The following is a 17,866-nucleotide window of genomic DNA, read 5'->3' as shown; positions in this document are numbered from 1 at the left end:
TTACCCTTAAAAATGCATGGAATGACTAGCTGCCTCTTTCCCCTACTGTCCCCAATGAAATTCGAGAAAGTATTAAGATGCTGTCAACCCCCTCTGACTTAGCCCGCCAGTACTGTACAACCACTTTGGTTATGCACTTTGAGTCTGATTGTGGTGTGGCCATCAGCTGTGTTTCATCTCTGGTTTGTTTGCTTTTACTTATGATTTCTCTTTTTCTTTGCCCAGCTACACAATCACCATCCAAGCTGGCAAAAGCACCTGAGCGTGAGGAAGGGGAGGAAGAGGGACCTTCCACCTCAGGACAGGCTGCAGGTGAGAGTTTTATGTCTTTGAGGGAGACCCATGTGTGTGTACCCCCATGGAGCCATATGGGAGCCTGCTGTGATGCTTCCATTTGAAGTGTGATTAAATTCTTTATTTGATTTCTATAGCAGAAACTATGGAGGCAAGGCTGCGTGCCATGGAGGCCAGGGTGACTTCCTTAGAGGCTGAAGTGGCAGACCTAAAAGGGGAGATGGAGCGGCAAAGGCAGCAGAGGGAGGCGGAAGAACGTAGGTTATGTTCCCTACTGCCCAACTCTTCTCACACTGTGGCTAAGGCCACTAAAAAGTGTATCCATGTAAACTCCAGGTTGGAAAATATGTTTGGCACTAATGTGTACTTTTTCTCCCTCCCCACACAGTTAAGAAGAAGGAGGACGAAGACCTCTTCCGCCGCAAAGTCAGGGGGACCATGGGACGGTTGTGCAGGAGAGTGAGGGAGATGGAAGGGGCTGGGGAGGGGAGCAGTGGGACCTGAGTTTTGTTTTCTGTTTGTGTTGTGGGGTGGGGGGTGTTGGGGGGGTTCCTAGTTACATTGCCCATTTTTCTATCCCTGTTAAACTGTTTGTTAAAATAAAATGTTGTTGTAAATTTCCTGAAAAAGACTCCAGTGTGACTCCTTACACTCGCACACCTTTCACCCCAAACTCCTAAAACACCTTTAACCTTTAAAACACCCTCCAACCTCCAACCCACACAACGGTACCAGAATAGACACAATCACTAGAGAGGGTACACAGAGACAGAGTCAAAAATATAAACTTTATTTAACAGACAACAGCAAACACAGATAACGTTAAATAGACAAAGTGGCCCAAACTAGGAGGGGGAGAACTTGTCCGCGGGTTTAACTATTCTCTTCCCGAGAACAGTCCTCCTTCTCGTTTGGGTCGAGGCATTCTGAGATGGGGTCGGTGGGGTGGGTGCTGGAGGTGGTGGGGTAGGTGTGGGTGGGGGGGGGACGTGCACGGTAATCTGAGGAGGGTTGGCCGTCTCCATAACCGCGACCGCCCTCTCCATCAGCCTCCTTATCAGTCTCACCTCCTCCACGCCTTCGCGTAGGGATTGGTTCGACTCCCTAAGGATTGCCCGCAATTTTTTTCCCTCCTGGGCCACGAGGGAGAGCATCGCCTGGTCTGCGGCAGCGGCACGCCTGGACTCCTCCTGGCAGTGCTCGAGGATCCTTTCTCCAACACTAGTTAAGACGGAGACGCGCCGCAGCCTGCCGCGTTCCCTCGCCAGCCTCTCCTCTGCTTGGAGAGCACCTCTAGGTGGTGAGCCGGCTGGCTCATCATCTTCTGAAAGGACCTCTGTTGGCAAAAAATGAGAAACAGAACTGTTAGTACCATCGAGACAGTCAAAACCCACTCTGGTGCACATGGTGGCCTTTCTTGGTTACATATTGTTAAACCAAGACTCAAAACAATGCCAGGGGAGCACAAAAATGAAAAGGAAGCACACGGTTAGTGGCTTGCGACATTGTCCTGCAGCCATGGCTCGAAAGGAACAGTTCATGCACGCTCACCATCTTGGATCTGTATCCATCTGCGCAGGGCAGGAGGTCCAGCCACCCCACGCTCCTCCTCCTCCTGCGTCCCGGGTATGAAATCTGCAAAAAGGAAAAAAAAACATGATTTATGACCAAAGTGTGGCAAAGCAAGCTTCAAACCCTAAAGCAGCAACGTTGAGGTACTCTCTTCTGTCTCTTAGCAGTGCTGCTGCCCTGCACAAACAGAAAAGCACAAAGCAGTTAACCCCCCCCCCCTTATTGCAACTGATACTTACCAACATTTGTTGACGCCCCAGAATCACTGTCCTCGGCCACCGCTGCTGGGGACTCGAGGACCACCGTCCCAGGCATCTGTGTCTCTGTGGACAAGAGCAGAAAATAGTGAAAAAGGAGCAAGCATACAACCTGAACCACACAGCAAGCTCCCAAAGTAGTGGCTAAAGCACTGCAGAAGGCCTATGGCTGAGGCATGCTGCAAAACTTTTTGGGTTGTTGGTTAAACAGTACCGTTTTAAAAAGCCACCATAGCAAGCAATCCACAAACAGGCTGGCATATTATGCTTTGCAACGAACACAAGGCATACAATAGTGAAAAAGGAGCAAGCATACAACCTGAACCACACAGCAAGCTCCCAAAGTAGTGGCTAAAGCACTGCAGAAGGCCTATGGCTGAGGCATGCTGCAAAACTGTTTGGGTTGTTGGTTAAACACAACCGTTTTAAAAATCCACCAAAAGCAATCCACAAACATCCTAGCATATTATGCGTTGCAACGAACACAAGGCATACAATAGTGAAAAAGGAGCAAGCATACAACCTGAACCACACAGCAAGCTCCCAAAGTAGTGGCTAAAGCACTGCAGAAGGCCTATGGCTGAGGCATGCTGCAAAACTGTCTGGGTTGTTGGTTAAACACAACCGTTTTAAAAATCCACCAAAAGCAATCCACAAACATCCTAGCATATTATGCGTTGTAACGAACACACGAGAAAACGATTCCCAAACGTCAGAACACACATTTGCTCAAAATGAAATATAAAATTAAAATAAAAGTGCTTACCGGAGGCAAGGGGCGTTTGCTGAGGAACCTCCTCTGGCTCCCCAGGAGCGATGGCCATTAGGTCCAGCGTGACCATGTCCGCGGCTCGTTGCTGGACGGGGGGTGGAGGCCGGACGGTGGACGAGGTGCCCTCGCCGGGATCCTCCTCAGCGGGTGGTTCCTCGACCGGGGCAGCCGGCTTCCGAACCACCTTCAGGCTCCTCCCGACGCGCTTCGGCCTGCCAGCTCCTTCCCCGTCGCCGTACAGCGGACGCTGCTCCTCAAAGTAGGGGCAGGTCACCTTCTCGTTGCCGGAACCCTTATTATGGTTCACGGCACGCATATACTCCGCCCGCATTGTTTTAGTTTTTGACAGGCATTCAAGGCCGGTCCTGTTGTGGCCCAGGGCACGCATCTTGATGGCCACTTGTTCAAAGACCTCCCGATTCCTGTGCGAGGACTGGAAGGCGTCCTGGATTTTCTCTTCCGAGAAAATCGCGATCAGGTCCCTGATCTCCGCGTCCCTCCATGTTGGCCCACGGCCGGTCGCTGGGACAGACGACGCTTGCGAAGAAGATTCCATGGTGCCTTCGCGAGTAGCTGAGCAAAATGGAGGTGCGAGGTGCAGGGTGCAACGGATCATATACCTTCCCGCACACAAAGACAAAGGGACTAGCCGGCTCCTGATTGGTGGAGGGCAGTAGGGGACACGCACATTGGCCACATGAGGTCACATGTCACGTTCAAAACTCCTCGCGCGGGAACAGGATCTGCTCCTAATGGCCAGATTAGCGCCCTTGTTCTTTGACTTCTCGCATGCGCTGATTCATCCACACGCGAGAAGAGCAGTTTGAACATGCAGCGGGAGCCATTTTACTGAAATGTCCGCCATTACAAAAACGCATGCCGGTCTAAAACCGAGAGCAAGTGCAGCGGTACGCGACAGTTCCCCAATAATATTCACCAACCAAAGCATAAATCAATGACATGTTACTGGCGAACGTTCGTTGGCACGCTCAGCTGAAAGTTTTTTAAAATGAACGGCGGACGGCGACTCCGCTTGCCGGAGGTCTAGCCGCCGATGGAAGGGGTTGTCCGCACCCAAGCACAACCACGCACCCGGAACCACACAAAGACCCACTACACATAAACCGCCCCTCATGATATCACCTCGAATCATTTCTATTGAACCCCTCTAATCTAAACAGGAGACTGCGAGCGGCGAACGTTCGTTGGCACGCTCAGCGTAAAGTTTTTTAAAATGAACGGCGGACGGCGACTCCGCTTGCCGGAGGTCTATCCGCCGATGGAAGGGGTTGTCCGCACCCAAGCACAACCACGCACCCGGAACCACACAAAGACCCACTACACATAAACCGCCCCTCATGGTATCACCTTGAATCATATCTATTGAACCCCACTAATCTAAACAGGAGACCGCGAGCGGCGAACGTTCGTTGGCACGCTCAGAGGAAAGTTTTTTAAAATGCTCCCTGTACGTTGACTCCGCTAGTACTGGCCGAAGGTAGACGGGGTTTTAAGCTTTGGGCAAATGTTTGTAACGTGACGGTGTGTGCCACTGTGCTTTTGAAATACTCTTGTGGTGTCCGGGCAGAATTTCCGAAAGTGATCGTGCTTGAAAGCCAGTCGCTGTCTTGTTGCCTCGTAGATCCCCGCTCGCTCGGAGAAAAAAAATGGCGGACAGTTCGCCGGAAGTTTGGAGGAAAGGCTCGGGAGGAGGGACTTTGAAGAACCCGCAACAATGGTAACGCACAAGTCTTTGGCGCTATTGTCGCAGATTGGTTGCAGGAGTGTATCGCTATCCGGAGGGTGAATCCACTTTTCTGGATTCCCCTGAAAGCGCTACAACGAAGCGCTTTTTGCGGGTCGGTTGCAGGACTGTTGCAGATTGTCTACGACGTCGTGGGTTATGGCAAATTAGTAGCGTTTCCAATTGGCAACCATTCTGCTACTTTGAAGCCATGCGAAATGGCCCTGGTTCTTTTCCCTGCTAATGCTGGGTGCCCCCAGACTCACATGATTCCGTAAAATGGACTACATATTTCTCAAAAGAAGATTAAAAGTCAGAGGAGCCAATAAATGCACTCACTGTGATTCCATTACTTTCATTATGCGGGAGCCCCAAAGGATGTATGCCGCAGCCTTATTCTGATTGAATCCATTGGTTTGATCAGCCCGTTATTGACCAAAAATGCATAAATAAGTAAATAAACCAGGATAACAAGAAAAACAGCATTTATATGCAAGCAGAAATACACATCTTTCAGATCTAAGATCGAGAACTACATTTTTACATTTCTAATGATGGCAAAATAGCAGTGAGGGAATCAACTTCGGTCTTTCCCCTCTGCTTTACTTGTCAATGAGGAAAGATTTTTGGAAAAACCTTCCCTTTTTATGTGTAAGGACCCAATCTGCAGTGCTCTTGGGAAACCACAGAATCATTTCTTCACTGACTTTCACTCATGCTTCAATCTCCAGAATGCAAACTTTTCTTTCTTTAGTATGTAGGAAAAGCATTCCGAGCGCTTCACTCCATGCAGTAGCAAAGACATTTCAGGGAAGGAGCACTTTCCTCCCTAAGTATGTGATGAAATGGTATGGAGGGGAAATCTTTTTTTTTCCCCTTGGGGTGGGGGAAGCGACATGCTTGAAAAACTCAATCAAATTTACAGTTGTCAAATCTGCATTGGGAAATACCTGGATATTTGGTAGATGGATCCTGGAGAGGGGAGGGGAGGGACTTTTTCTTCAGGGGAGCTGATTTTTGTAATCTGGAGACTAGCTGTATTTCCAGTAGATCTCCAGCCACCAGCTTGGAAACCTTAAGAAAATTCCCAGTGGTAAGCTTGTAGCTGCCGAGTTCCCAATGTGAGACTGCACAAAGGACACAGTTATGAACTAAAATATGCACGTGCTGTTCTAGTATTGATTAGAAGTTGAGAACTAACCCCTGAGGAAAGATGTCAATCAAACACCCTGGGAAATATAACTAAGCTAGTCTAGGAGGCAGACACCCGTTCTATTCCCATAACGGAGGACTGCATGAAACCCAGATTGTGTTTCATGCTGTGTACTCTCCTTCCACTTTTGTCCCTGCTAAACAGGCCAGGTTGTATCATTTTGAAAACCTGCAACACCTCTTTGAGCAGAAGCAGGAACAGAAAAATAAGTGTGAAGACATTCTCAAACACTTTCCAGCTTGCTTTGAAAACTATTGTTAGCCCCAATCTTATTTTTTTGTGTGTCTGTTGGCTTCAAATGGACTCCGGGGAATGGTAGAGGACAGGAAGGCCTGGAGGATCATTGTCTATGGCAGGGGTAGTCAAACTGCGGCCCTCCAGATGTCCGTGGACTACAATTCCCAGGAGCCCCTGCCAGCGAATGCTGGCAGGGGCTCCTGGGAATTGTAGTCCACGGACATCTGGAGGGTCGCAGTTTGACTACCCCTGGTCTATGGGGTCGCAATGAGTCAGACACGACTTCACACCTAATAACAATTGGCTTCATCTTTCTTTTACCCTTCTGTGTGGCCTGATGCTCCCTCTGTTTGCACTTTCCCACAGGCACTCTAAGGTGGTACAGGCAATGGACAAGACATGTGCAAGACATCTTGTATGCAGCTACTTCAAACCCTCTTAGGGGTAAACCAATGAGTGAAGAACAGCTTCAAACAGTAGCAAGAGGCATCAGCTTTACAGGAGATGGACTGGGGAACCAAAGCAGGTTCTCTAACAAAACAAAAGCACCTGCTCTCTCCATACCTGCCAGAACTATTGGATGAAAACTGCTTTAACTGGAAACTTTCACTTCTGTCACTCACCAGTGTTCCTACAGACTGCATGTCAAGGGCTTGCATTTACCTCCATAGGACAGTTAGCACCAAAAAAAAAAAAAAAAAAAACCAACATCAAACAAATGCGCACCCACACACAAAATGCTGTCTGAAGGGGAAGCAGCCTTCTTACTGTGAAATAGCTACAAGCACTGTCAGCCTGTGGCAACATTCCTGGCTTTTGCATCTGTCAAAAACTACTCCTAAGAGTACAGAATAATAGGATGCTGCATTTGGGGGCTTATTCCATAAGCAAGGATAAATAAAACCAGATTTGAAATTAAAAGCCTTAAAGTGTAAATTTAGCATGCATTCTACAAGATATATTGAAAATAGACACTCCTCAAAATCCATGGTTTCAAGGGCCCTCAGTTATGGAGCGAATTTCATGATGTGCAGGTTGACATGTATAAAATTGTCGGATTTGATCAGTGCTTTCCACCAGTGGGTAAAGATTTTTCTATTTTGTCTGGTATTTCCTCATTGATTTTCATTGACTGTCCTCATTCATTTTTGTTAGCTTTAAGTGCCGTAATCTTGTTATAGATCTGTATTTGTTTTTTTAACTGGTTGTAATGTTTTATCTTTTGCTGCATTGGGGACCCAAAGTTGGTTGGAAAGGCAGCCTAAACATGTTCTAAATACAGACAATTGATTTCAGTGTTTTCTAACACTCAGTAAGATTTGAGTTATATATATGAAGGAGAAAACATAGTCGTACATTATATACTTTACATTCAGAAGGTCCTTTGTTCATGGTGATTTACTTTTGCTTCATTTTGCCTTCACAACAGGAGGCGTTATCAGCACGAGGTCAGATCCATTTTAGGAAAATTAGTCTGCCTGTGTTTTGGGGGTTCTCCTTAAGGGAGTGGTTCTCAACCTGGGGGTCAGGACCCCTTTGGGGGTTGAATGACCCTTTAACAGGGGTCACAGCAGGGTGAGCAGCTTGGAGGCCGGGGGGTGGCACCACTGTTGCTGCTCCTCCTGAAGGTGCCCGCCAATTTATATACAATTTATAAGCAATTTATATACAATCATGAACAATGGATCTTCACGCCATTGGTCAGTATCGGTTTCATTTCTGTGAAAGAACACTTGCATCGTTTTGACTTGCAGGAAGGCATTATGTACTGGAATAAGACACGACACCAATGCTGGGATGAAGAAGGCCACAGCTTTATTACCTCCCCACGGGAGGGTTGGCACATCATGGGAGAGGCAGCCTGACCTTGGAGTCAGCAGACTGCACCAACAACCCATGGAGTCCAGAGGCGCCCTGGGGACCCACACCGTTCCCAGCTGGGAGAGCAGATTCCCTTGCCTACTGAAGTCCGCCACTAAGGGAAGCGACCTCTGCGGGGGAGCCACCTGGCGTCAACCAGCTTTGACTGCCCCCAGGCCACCTGGCAAACGAGCCCCTGGCCTCCCAGCTGGGTAAGCCACGCTCATATACGCGCCACCTCGTAGTGAGGCCCCAAACCCCAGGGAATCCGATCGCACACTGGACTCCCTGACAACAGGCTCCATCCCATGCAAACCCGCAGCTGTGAGAATTATTGAACAAAACATACACAATGAAACCCTGAACAATGCTGTATACAACATAGGGTGGGTGGGAGGGAAGCGGCTCCTGCGGCATTCTTGGCAAAGAGGACGAGACCCGCGCACGTGGAGACTTAAATACTCCCCATGGGTCTCTCCCCACCCTTAACCCTGTGCGCGCTGCTGTCAGCGTGCATGCTAGAAAGCCTCTGAGAGTTCACCTCTCCCTCCCAGCAAGCCCTCCGCCATGTCAATATTCAGCCGAGGTAAGTCTTGGCCGGGTTTTTATGGTTGGGGGTCACCACAACATGAGGAACTGCATTAAAGGGTCATGGCATTAGAAAGGTTGAGAGCCACTGGCTTAAGGGATCTTTGAGTGAGGGCTTTCAGGGGCCATGCCTAGCTTGAGGGGAAGTACCAACAGTGGCCCTCATGCTCAGATCGCAGGGGAGACCACTTAGTGGCAATCGTCCTTCTGGAATTAGACATCCTGGCATCCCATGGTTCTCCCTCCACCCCAGCAGGAAAGAACATTTCAGCTTCCCAACTAGTGCAGAAACATCTTTCAGTTTTCTATTTTGAGGAAGTACTGTAAAGATTTTCCATCTTCAGATATTTCCAGGAAGTATTCCGGGAATGTTTCAGCCTACATCTCTAGTAAAATTCAGTACTCTAGAACCCAACTTATTATGACATTATGGTGACTCAGACTCTGACTGGCAGAGGCCGCAGATCAAGTGACAGAGCAGAACTGAAGTTCGGTGGGCCAACCCAGCACAAGGATTACCTTGCAATTAGATCAAGATGCTTATACATAATATATATTTAAAATTTATTAAACATTTATCTGGTGAAATGACCATATATTTACAGAAAGGCTGGATTAGATGATATAGCCCAGTAAGATAGGCATGTATGCTTTAATTTTGGAGTACAACTATGGAGTATGGCTTTCAGATCCTGGAAATATAACTGTCCAACAGTATTGCTCAAGAACAAAGCCAACCCACTCTTTACTCATTTCACCCATATACAAATTAGTGAAAAAGTCTCTGGAGTAAATGTGTGAGATTACTAGAATATAGCTACAACACAAATTAAGGAGTGGGTAGGATAGGATACACTAATATTTGTGTTGAAAATAATAAATTCAATAATAATAAATTCAGAATGTAAAGCACTTCAATGAAACTGGTCCGTTGGATTGGCAAGCCTTGTTTCCCAATGACATTCTGAGTGGTGGTAGGAGAATTTTTTAAAAAAAATGTCAGCATCACACAGGAAATGATGTCACTTCTTGGAGGAGCCCTTCAGTGATGTCACACTTTTGTACAGGAGAATTAATGTTTTTTTCTCGTATATTCTTTAACAAATACAGTTGGAAGTTATTATTTATAAATGTAATATAATCTATTAACATGTAATTTTGGAGATGGCTAAATGTATTTTTCTTGTATTGGATTATAAATAAAATTTGAAATAAAACAAAAAACAAAAAAAAGGAAAGGAAATGATGTCACTTCTTGGAGAAGCCCTTCAGTGATGTCACACAGCTCCTGGAATTTTGTGATTTTACCAGTATCCAATGATTCCTGCAGTGACATGATGTCTTTGCAGAAGTAACATTGTGTTACATGCAGCAGCATGCTGACCCCAAAGTCTCTGCCACACTCACAGACACTCACACACACACCAAGCTCCACACTCACACACACACACCAAGCTCCAGGTATGGCCTGGAACCTGTGGAGTCAGGCCAATAGGATAACTATGTAGGCAATGTGATTTCTGCTTTAATGGCGTACTAGCTACCATATGATGACATCATGATCAGGGCAAGCTGTGGCAAGGCATGGCATGAAAAACCTACTATATTAGATCCTTGTGCTATTTCAGGGACTAATAATGGAAACAATGTCATGGTGAGATATAGGCCATAATAGATGTGCCATCTCACTAGAACTAAATGAGGTAGAACCAATCATTCAAAACACACACACACACACACTGAAGTCCCAATGACACTGGCCACATTATACACTATATGCTCCTTGGCTGTTCTCCCCACCTCTGATTTTCTATTGTGCCATCCTGTCTGTCCTAAAGAAGGCTGAAGTTGGAGGATACAAGTGAAATGAAAAATAATATTGCTGAATATATGCAGATCTACAGGGTGAGCAAGGGGTGGGGGAATGGTGCAATTACACCCTGAAGGATATGTGAGGCAGTAAAAGCTTTCCCTGCTCATAAACCTTCAAGTCACAGCCCTCAATATTTATGAGCTCAGAAGCAATGGTTATTGGTATGTGCCATTCTCATCCATCAAGGGTAAGCTCAAACATACAGCACACCATTCAATAATAATTTCATTTTATACGCAGGTTTCAAGCTACAGCTTACTATTTAATTACAACTACAGCCCTATTGGGTTTGCTTCATTTCAGCAGCTGGATTAAATCTGGAATGTGGGAGAGGGGAATGCTACTGAGAACATTGCATAAAGGTAGGGGTTTTTTTTTGGGGGGGGGGTTGTTTGTTTTTTGCAGTTTATACATTGCATACATTTTTCAGCTATATTTTACGAGACCGTGGTAAGTTAACCATTTAAAAGCCCAGATAATGGTTTAAAGGTACTGGATAACATTGGGATCGAAGGAGATATATATACCCTTCTAAGCCTTTTACTTCAATGGTCTTGGAAGGAAATAACTCTGGTTAGGATTGCACTATTAATCTCAGAAGTTAAGCATGCCTGGACTACAACCCGGAGTGGAGACTGGGGGGAGGGGCAGGCATCCTGTGAACTGGCCCATTCCCTACTACCATTTCTCAGGCTGGTGGGAGAAATATGGGAGGGGGCTTGCCAGAGTTGGCATAACACACCACTTCCAGCTCAAGAGGAGAAGAGATGTCATCTTCTCAAAACAGCATGACTCTAAACTAGCCTTTTCCAACCTTTTGAATGTGAAGGAGTTCCTGAAATAAACATCCAGGCTTTGAGAACTTCCAGAAGTGATGCCAGCTGGCCACACCTTTCTACCATGCCCCACAGAAGAGGCATCACCGCTTGCACCCTTTGCTCTCCTTTCGCTCCCTTCCCCCCACCTTTACTACTCTTATGACAGCTCCATCGCATGTTGGCTTGAAAGAATGGCAGGAGCTGAGAAAGCAGGCTGGAATTTCCCCGCACCATACCACGACCCAACGGACTCCTCATTGTTTGATTTTTCCACCCATGGCCTAAACAATGAGCCCTATAGGCAGAGACAGCCAGTTTCCTAAATTATGACCAAATCCATTAAGGTAGGAGGGACGGACCCCTGGTTGGGAATCCCTGCTCTAAACCATTAAGAAGAAGAAGAAGAAGAAGAAGAAGAAGAAGAAGAAGAAGAAGAAGAAGAAGAAGAAGAAGAAGAAGAAGAAGAAGAAGAAGAAGAAGAAGAAGAAGAAGAGTTGGTTCTTATATGCCGCTTTTCTCTACCTGAAGGAGGCTCAAAGCGGCTTACAGTCGCCTTCCCATTCCTCTCCCCACAACAGACACCCTGTGAGGTGGGTGAGGCTGAGAGAGCCCTGATATCACTGCCCGGTCAGAACAGCTTTATCAGTGCCATGGCAAGCCCAAGGTCACCCAGCTGGTTGCATGTGGGGGAGCGCAGAATCGAACCTGGCATGCCAGATTAGAAGTCCACACTCCTAACCACTACACCACTGTAGTGGTACACCACTACACACACTGGCTCTCGGTGTCAGCGCAAAATTGGTCAGCACAAAATGACATGGTCATTTCCAGTTTTGTGCCAGAAGTGACATGGTGCTTTGCAAAGATGCCTGCATGATTTCCCCCACCCCCAGGATCTCCTTCCTTTGGAAATCCTAGAGCATCAGACAAAGATTTTAGAAATCCATGTTTGACTCTTCACCAGTGAGTTTCCAAGGCAGAGTGGAGATTCAAACCTGGATTTCCCAAATCCCAGTCTGATGCTATAACCATTAAACCACATAATAACTCCAATTGCCAGTTCAACAAGTTGAAGGCTGCAGCCATGTTATCAAAACCTTTGGTTACCCAAGTATTGTGAATATCAAGATATCAAAGTAGCAGATTCAAAAGGGGTGGCAACATATTTTTCTATTAGTTGCAATTTCCAATTCCCCCCTCCCCCCCCAAAAAAAGCAATCTCAGCTGTACAAACAGGACAAGAAGCTGGAATAGCTTCAGGATCATCGGAACACCATCCTCCCAACAACTAATCTTAAAAGTTATTGGATTTTGTACCAACAACAGCTTAATACATTAAAGGACTTCTATAATTTATTGAAGACTGAATACAAATCATCAGACACAGGCTCAGTATTCTAAATGAGACCTAATCCTTACCATAAGTTTGCACTAATATTTGTGAAATGGCAGCCAGGGCGGAGCACTGCCGAGGACACCTCTGGGTGTCCAGCCTGCACTTCCGCCAGCACAGGCCAATCTGGGCATGACCAGCAAAGCCGGATTCACTCAGAATGGGCCGGCCCTTGGAGTGCCTGCCTCCATGAGCCACGAGTGAGCCACAAGCGATCCACTCGCCCAGCCTCGCTGCCAGACGCTTCCTCGATGGCAAGGAGGGCACTTCCCAGGCTCCCACCCTTCCCTGATACTGGACCTGGCTGTCAGCAGCCTCCCAGGCCACAGGAAGCAGAGCCCGTCTCCCCACATGCCGGCGGACCTCCTGACTCTGAGAGAGCGCCGCTGCTCTACCCACCCGCCACCAGCCAGACCGGCAGCGAGGCACTCACCCAGCCTCACCACCAGAGGCTTGCTGGCCGGCAAGGACAGCACTCCCCAGGCTCGCCACAGTGCCTGACTCTGGGCTCTCCCGCCAGCAGCCAGCCCGGCATGCATGTAGCCGTGCCCAGTGTGCCACATGCCACCAGACCTCCAGCCTACAATGGGGCGCCATGGCTCAACCCGCCCGCCAGCAGTCAGCCAGACCCAAATGGTGCCAAGCCCGTCATCCAGCCCACCTGTATGCCCGCCACCTCTGAGGCTGCGCCACCCCTCCAGCCATACGCCAACCGCCAGCCCACTCCAGGCAGCGGAGGGCCCCTCACCCAGCCCAGCCCAGCTGCGGCTTGGCTGCCTCTGACCTTGCGCTGTCCCGCCCACCTACATCGATGCCCCAGATGTCGCCACTGCCTCAGATACATCGCCCCCCAACTGCCTGCTCTGACTGCCGGGGGCTGCTAGTACCCATTGCATTATTGGATGCAATGAGCTTTTTTACTAGTTTTGAATAAAACTGTGCTGGTCTTAAAAGTGCTATTGGACTCAAGATTTGTTCTGCTACTTCAGACCAACATGGCTACCCTCTTGAACCTAAATGAGACCTCTCACTGGGAGAGATGTATGATGGAGTGCAAACATCTACACCCCTACTTTAAATATGAAGCAAGGCTGCCAGACTCCAGATGGCTCCTGGTGATCTCCAGTTGTCACAATAGATCGCCAGATGTCCATGGCTGCTACTGAGGATGGATTCTGTGGCATTGTGTCCTACTAAGGTCCTTTCGCTCTCCAACCCCTCCCCTTCTCAGACTCCACTCCCAAAATCTCCAAATATTTCCAAATCCAGAGCTGACAACTCTAAATAACAAACCTAGAAGTGCAGATTCCTTTTGCCAGCTTCCTTTAAATATTATTTTTCTTTAAAACTCAAAACTAAAAGCTGAAAAGAAGAACATTCAAGATATGCATTTCTGAGTAACAAGTGGTTTCCTTTGTAGTTGACCATACAGCTTTTCAGCTGGGCTAAGATATCAAAGTGTCTCCTTATCTTGGCTGTGCAGGCATGGGCAAGTGTGCCTAAGGCTACCTTAAGAAAACCATCTATTTAATTTTTGCCATTTTTATTCAAATCTAATCTCATCAGAATGTAACTGTGTAATATTTATTCTGCTACAGCAGAAAACAAGTACAATCAATTTCTCCTTGGAAACGGAACAGATTTTTAAAAATGGTGGAAAACAGGTTGCAGCTAAGCTCTACAAATCCTCAGTTCTCTTTTTAGTTCTTTTATTTCCATTGGTTGAGTACAAATTGTACACTGAGTGTAAAAAAAAAAAGCTTCAACAAAAATAGATAGCTTTTACCAAGAGTGAATATTTCCCTCCTGTAGCTTCTATATCTTTATTAGGGATATACCTGTACCTACCAGGGCTCAATCACAGCATTTAGAGCTTGATTTTTTTAGGACTCCTCTTCCCCAAACTCCACCCTCCTCATGTCCTATCCCCAAATCTCCAGGAGTTTCTGAACCTGGAGTTGGCAATCCTAGCCTTTTCTCATTCTGCCCAGGCCCAGCTGAGGAGAAGCAGAAATTGGGTGTCCTTCTGCCTTAATTCCTAGGTCCTTCCAAGAACTGCAACATAACATTTTTTTCCATATTACTACAGTGTATATCAAATAAATACACATGTATAAGTTATTGGCTTATAGAAACCAATAAACTAAGCAGGTTAGAAAAAGTAGACTACTAAAAAGTTTTTCTCCCATTGTACACTGTTACATTCTCAGGGGGAAGCATTTGTTTGCAAGAGGTTCTGGGATGGTAAACTGTACCAGAAATTTGGACTGATACTGAGGTTCAACATTCATTACAGGTATGGAAACATTATTTATATTTGAACATGGGACCTGACTTAATCCATTTATAGGATGCCAATAACAGTGTTTCAAAGAACAAGATAAAGATCATAAAGGGCTATGTACATTACCAGCTCTAAAAAGACAGGTAATAAATATTAATTCAGTGATGCTGAATATAATTGTGGGAGGAATCTCATTTTTACAGCTTGTGGCCCAGCATTCAGTCCAGATATTTCAACTAGTGTGAGAACAGGCAAAGAAAGAATGGGGGGGGGGGAGAGAACAACCATTGATTATTTACTGCGAATGATCCTTCTCCTTTTGAGTCAGGAGGACGTCTCGGTGGGTGTTTCCCACCATTTGTGCAGGGAGTCAGGACTTGTCTTAACTTCATGTATCCTTCATGGTGGGAGGCACCTTTGCCAGTCTTGACTGTCTGAGCTAAAAAAACACAATTAAAACTTGCTTAACAATATATAACAAGTGTTGCACACTAACAAGGGTTAAGAGAAAATAACAGCCTCCCTATAACAGGGTAAATAACTTATTCTATGGTTAACCTTACTACCTCTCTATTTCCTTTCTGATTTATCGTTATACCATTATAATACTTTTTCATTACTTTTTTTTTCCTTTTAAATTTTTTGCAGATGGACCAATAGACTATGAAGGGCTGAGACGTCCTCTTGACTCAAAAGGAGAAGGACCATTCATGGTAAGTAATCAATGGTCATTATCCATGTTGAGCCAGGAGGATGTCATAGTGGGACTGTTTTTTCAACAGTCCCTGTGACCCAGAATGTGAAAGGAAGTATTTGTAAGAAATTTCAATTTCTAAACAAGGAACTTCATAGAATGAAAGTTTCTTTATTTAAGACAAATGCAAGTTTCAACAACAAAGGCATAGTCAAGAATGAGGTACAAAGCATAAAACAAGCAATATAGGAGTTCATCCCCCCTCCCCTGGGAACTCGAACCAGGCACAGTTCAAAGGAGTAAAAACAAAAAATAAATAGAGATAACCATTTGGCCATTGGGAAACACAAGGTCTTAGAAGAACAGTGAACTAAAAGGAGGAGGAATGTGGAAAGAGGGTGAGGAGGCATAACACATAATGGCAGGAAATCGACTTTGGGGTGTCAAACTACAGCATCTGTGTTACATCAGGGCAAAGCAGGCCACTCTAATAAGCAACAGAATCAAACAGGATAAAATCATGGCAGAAAACCTGGGGATTCTGACAGTATACTCCCTTCGTACATGTCTAGGCATGGCTTTACATTTATCTCTGGTTTCTACCAGAATATTTTTGAAATGATCAAAGAGTTTATCCCCTTGGAAGGGGTATGTTGTTACTATTGTTTTCGATTGATAATCAGCCTGCCATGCTTTGAGCCAGAGCAAGCATCTAGATACATTATTAGATACTAAAGACTTTGCCAAAAAATTACTATATCAAGTGTTGAATCTGCAGAGAAAGAAGCTCCTTTTAGAATTCTGTTTATTCCTTCAATCTTCCTTTTCTCTGTCTCTGGAGTCAGTTCTAAGAACTTTCTACTCCGGGCTATGATAGCTCTGTTCACTATAGATGTAGCTGTGGCTGCTCTTATTGCCATGGCTATGCTTTCGTGGGTGCATCTCAGCTCTCAGAGAGCCTTCCCCATCCTCAGACACTAAATCTCCTGAATGTAAAGCTGCCTCTGGTGCATCAAATAGTGGGATTTTCAATAATTCCCCATATTCTGGAAGGGTATATAATTTTTTAAAATTAATGTAGGGGGTTGCTTATTAACCAGGGGACTTTTCCATTCTCATCTTATCTTTCTTTCAAAGAATGCTGGCACTGGGAAATGCTTTTGAAAAGGATCTACTTTGGTGAAATATTCCACTTTTCCTGTAGGTCCCAGTTGTTTCAGGAGGTACAGTGTCATTTAAGTCTAATATACCTAATGAGTTACATAAAACGTGTTGAAAATCATCTCCCTTGAAAAAACTATCAGTCTGCTCAGGAATTTGGATTGGCTCCATTTTTTCCTCATCCGTTAGAAAAGCTGCATCATTCCTGATCTGACAGAATCAATGTCTTCCTCGTCTGAGGACTCTGATCTATTGGGGCATACCCTGTCCCTCTTTTGGGCTGCTTTAGTTGGCCAGTTACAACTGCTGTCCCTTTGGGTATTAGAAGATCATTTTTTGTTTATCATAGGTCTCTATCTCCTCCCTCATTGCTGATCACAAAAATTTAAAGAAATCAGGAGAAAACTTAACCTGATTAGTTCCTTCCTCCATTGGAACCCCTGTAGTGCCTAAAGGGTTAATTATATGGTCAGAGGCTTGCATTTCAGCCATTGTAAAATGGCTGCTTGAAGGAGGCATAATCATTTGATTCATAGAAGCCAGGCCATTGTTCTTGGCTTCTTGGAGTGCTGTGCGCCTTTAATGCATACTCCATCTGTTACTGTGGTTGAGACACCCGAAATGGACTGCTGTCTACTGTGCCCCCTTGAAGAGAAGAATCCTTCAAGGGTAGGAAAGGCACTGGTGCCTCATCCTCTGAACTAAAGCTGTCTTTCTCCATTATTAATAGTCTGTGCTCTGGATCACCAGTGCTGTCATCTATTAAAATGGCATCCGCGGCACTAGAAGAGCGCCCTCTTTTTTTAATGATCGGTTAGTGATCTCTAGAAATACTGTCTACTTCAATAGTAAGATAGGGAAAACAGGAGAAGAGATAAAAGGAATAAGTAAGGAATAAGAAGAAAGGCTAGAGAAGGTAGTCTTGCCTACTACTCCCTTTCAAGGCAGGAAGAAAACTGACAAGAGTGCCTCCCACCACAAAGTAAATAGGAAGTTAAAACAAGTCCTGCCTCCCTGAACAATGGCAGGAAACACACAGCAAGACATCCTCCTGACTTAACAGGGAGAAAGGGTGTGATTGGGTTGGGAAGACAGAAAGGGAAAGA

At 45.8% G+C, this 17,866-nt stretch overlaps 1 protein-coding gene and 2 long non-coding RNA genes across 5 annotated transcripts in view; 1 reads left to right on the top strand and 2 right to left on the bottom strand.

The window, feature by feature from the left end:
• Positions 1 to 223: 223 nt before the first annotated feature.
• LOC143842690 (uncharacterized) lies at positions 224 to 790 on the top strand. The gene is made up of 3 exons (XR_013233293.1): positions 224 to 312; positions 432 to 551; positions 683 to 790. It is a non-coding gene; the product is annotated as an uncharacterized LOC143842690 (long non-coding RNA).
• Positions 791 to 1,167: 377 nt separating this feature from the next.
• Positions 1,168 to 2,585, bottom strand: LOC143844022 (uncharacterized). The gene is made up of 4 exons (XM_077350955.1): positions 2,106 to 2,585; positions 1,846 to 1,929; positions 1,218 to 1,630; positions 1,168 to 1,176 (listed from the first exon to the last, which is right to left on the bottom strand). The coding sequence occupies exons 1-4, from the start codon at positions 2,179 to 2,181 to the stop codon at positions 1,168 to 1,170; spliced, it is 582 nt and encodes a 193-aa protein (XP_077207070.1). The 5' UTR covers positions 2,182 to 2,585.
• Positions 2,586 to 14,439: 11,854 nt separating this feature from the next.
• Positions 14,440 to 17,866, bottom strand: part of LOC143842688 (uncharacterized) — a 177,989-nt gene continuing 174,562 nt past the window's right edge. For all 3 annotated transcript variants that reach the window (XR_013233289.1, XR_013233291.1, XR_013233290.1), the window contains one exon: positions 14,440 to 15,344. This is a non-coding gene — a long non-coding RNA (uncharacterized LOC143842688). The remainder of the gene's footprint in view (positions 15,345 to 17,866) is intronic.

This window comes from Paroedura picta, chromosome 8, assembly GCF_049243985.1.
Source record: "Paroedura picta isolate Pp20150507F chromosome 8, Ppicta_v3.0, whole genome shotgun sequence".
Lineage (NCBI taxonomy): Eukaryota > Metazoa > Chordata > Lepidosauria > Squamata > Gekkonidae > Paroedura > Paroedura picta.
The sequence above is the reverse complement of the archived record's forward strand: the minus strand, read 5'-3'. Positions and strand labels throughout refer to the sequence as shown.

Coding starts and splice junctions, on each gene's coding strand:
- LOC143844022 (XM_077350955.1), bottom strand. CDS start 2,181: ATGCCTGGGACGGTGGTCCTCGAGTCCCCAGCAGCGGTGGCCGAGGAC. Junction 1,930..2,105: donor TGGGGCGTCAACAAATGTTG/GTAAGTATCAGT, acceptor TCCTTTTTGCAG/ATTTCATACCCGGGACGCAG. Junction 1,631..1,845: donor ATGGATACAGATCCAAGATG/GTGAGCGTGCAT, acceptor TTTTGCCAACAG/AGGTCCTTTCAGAAGATGAT.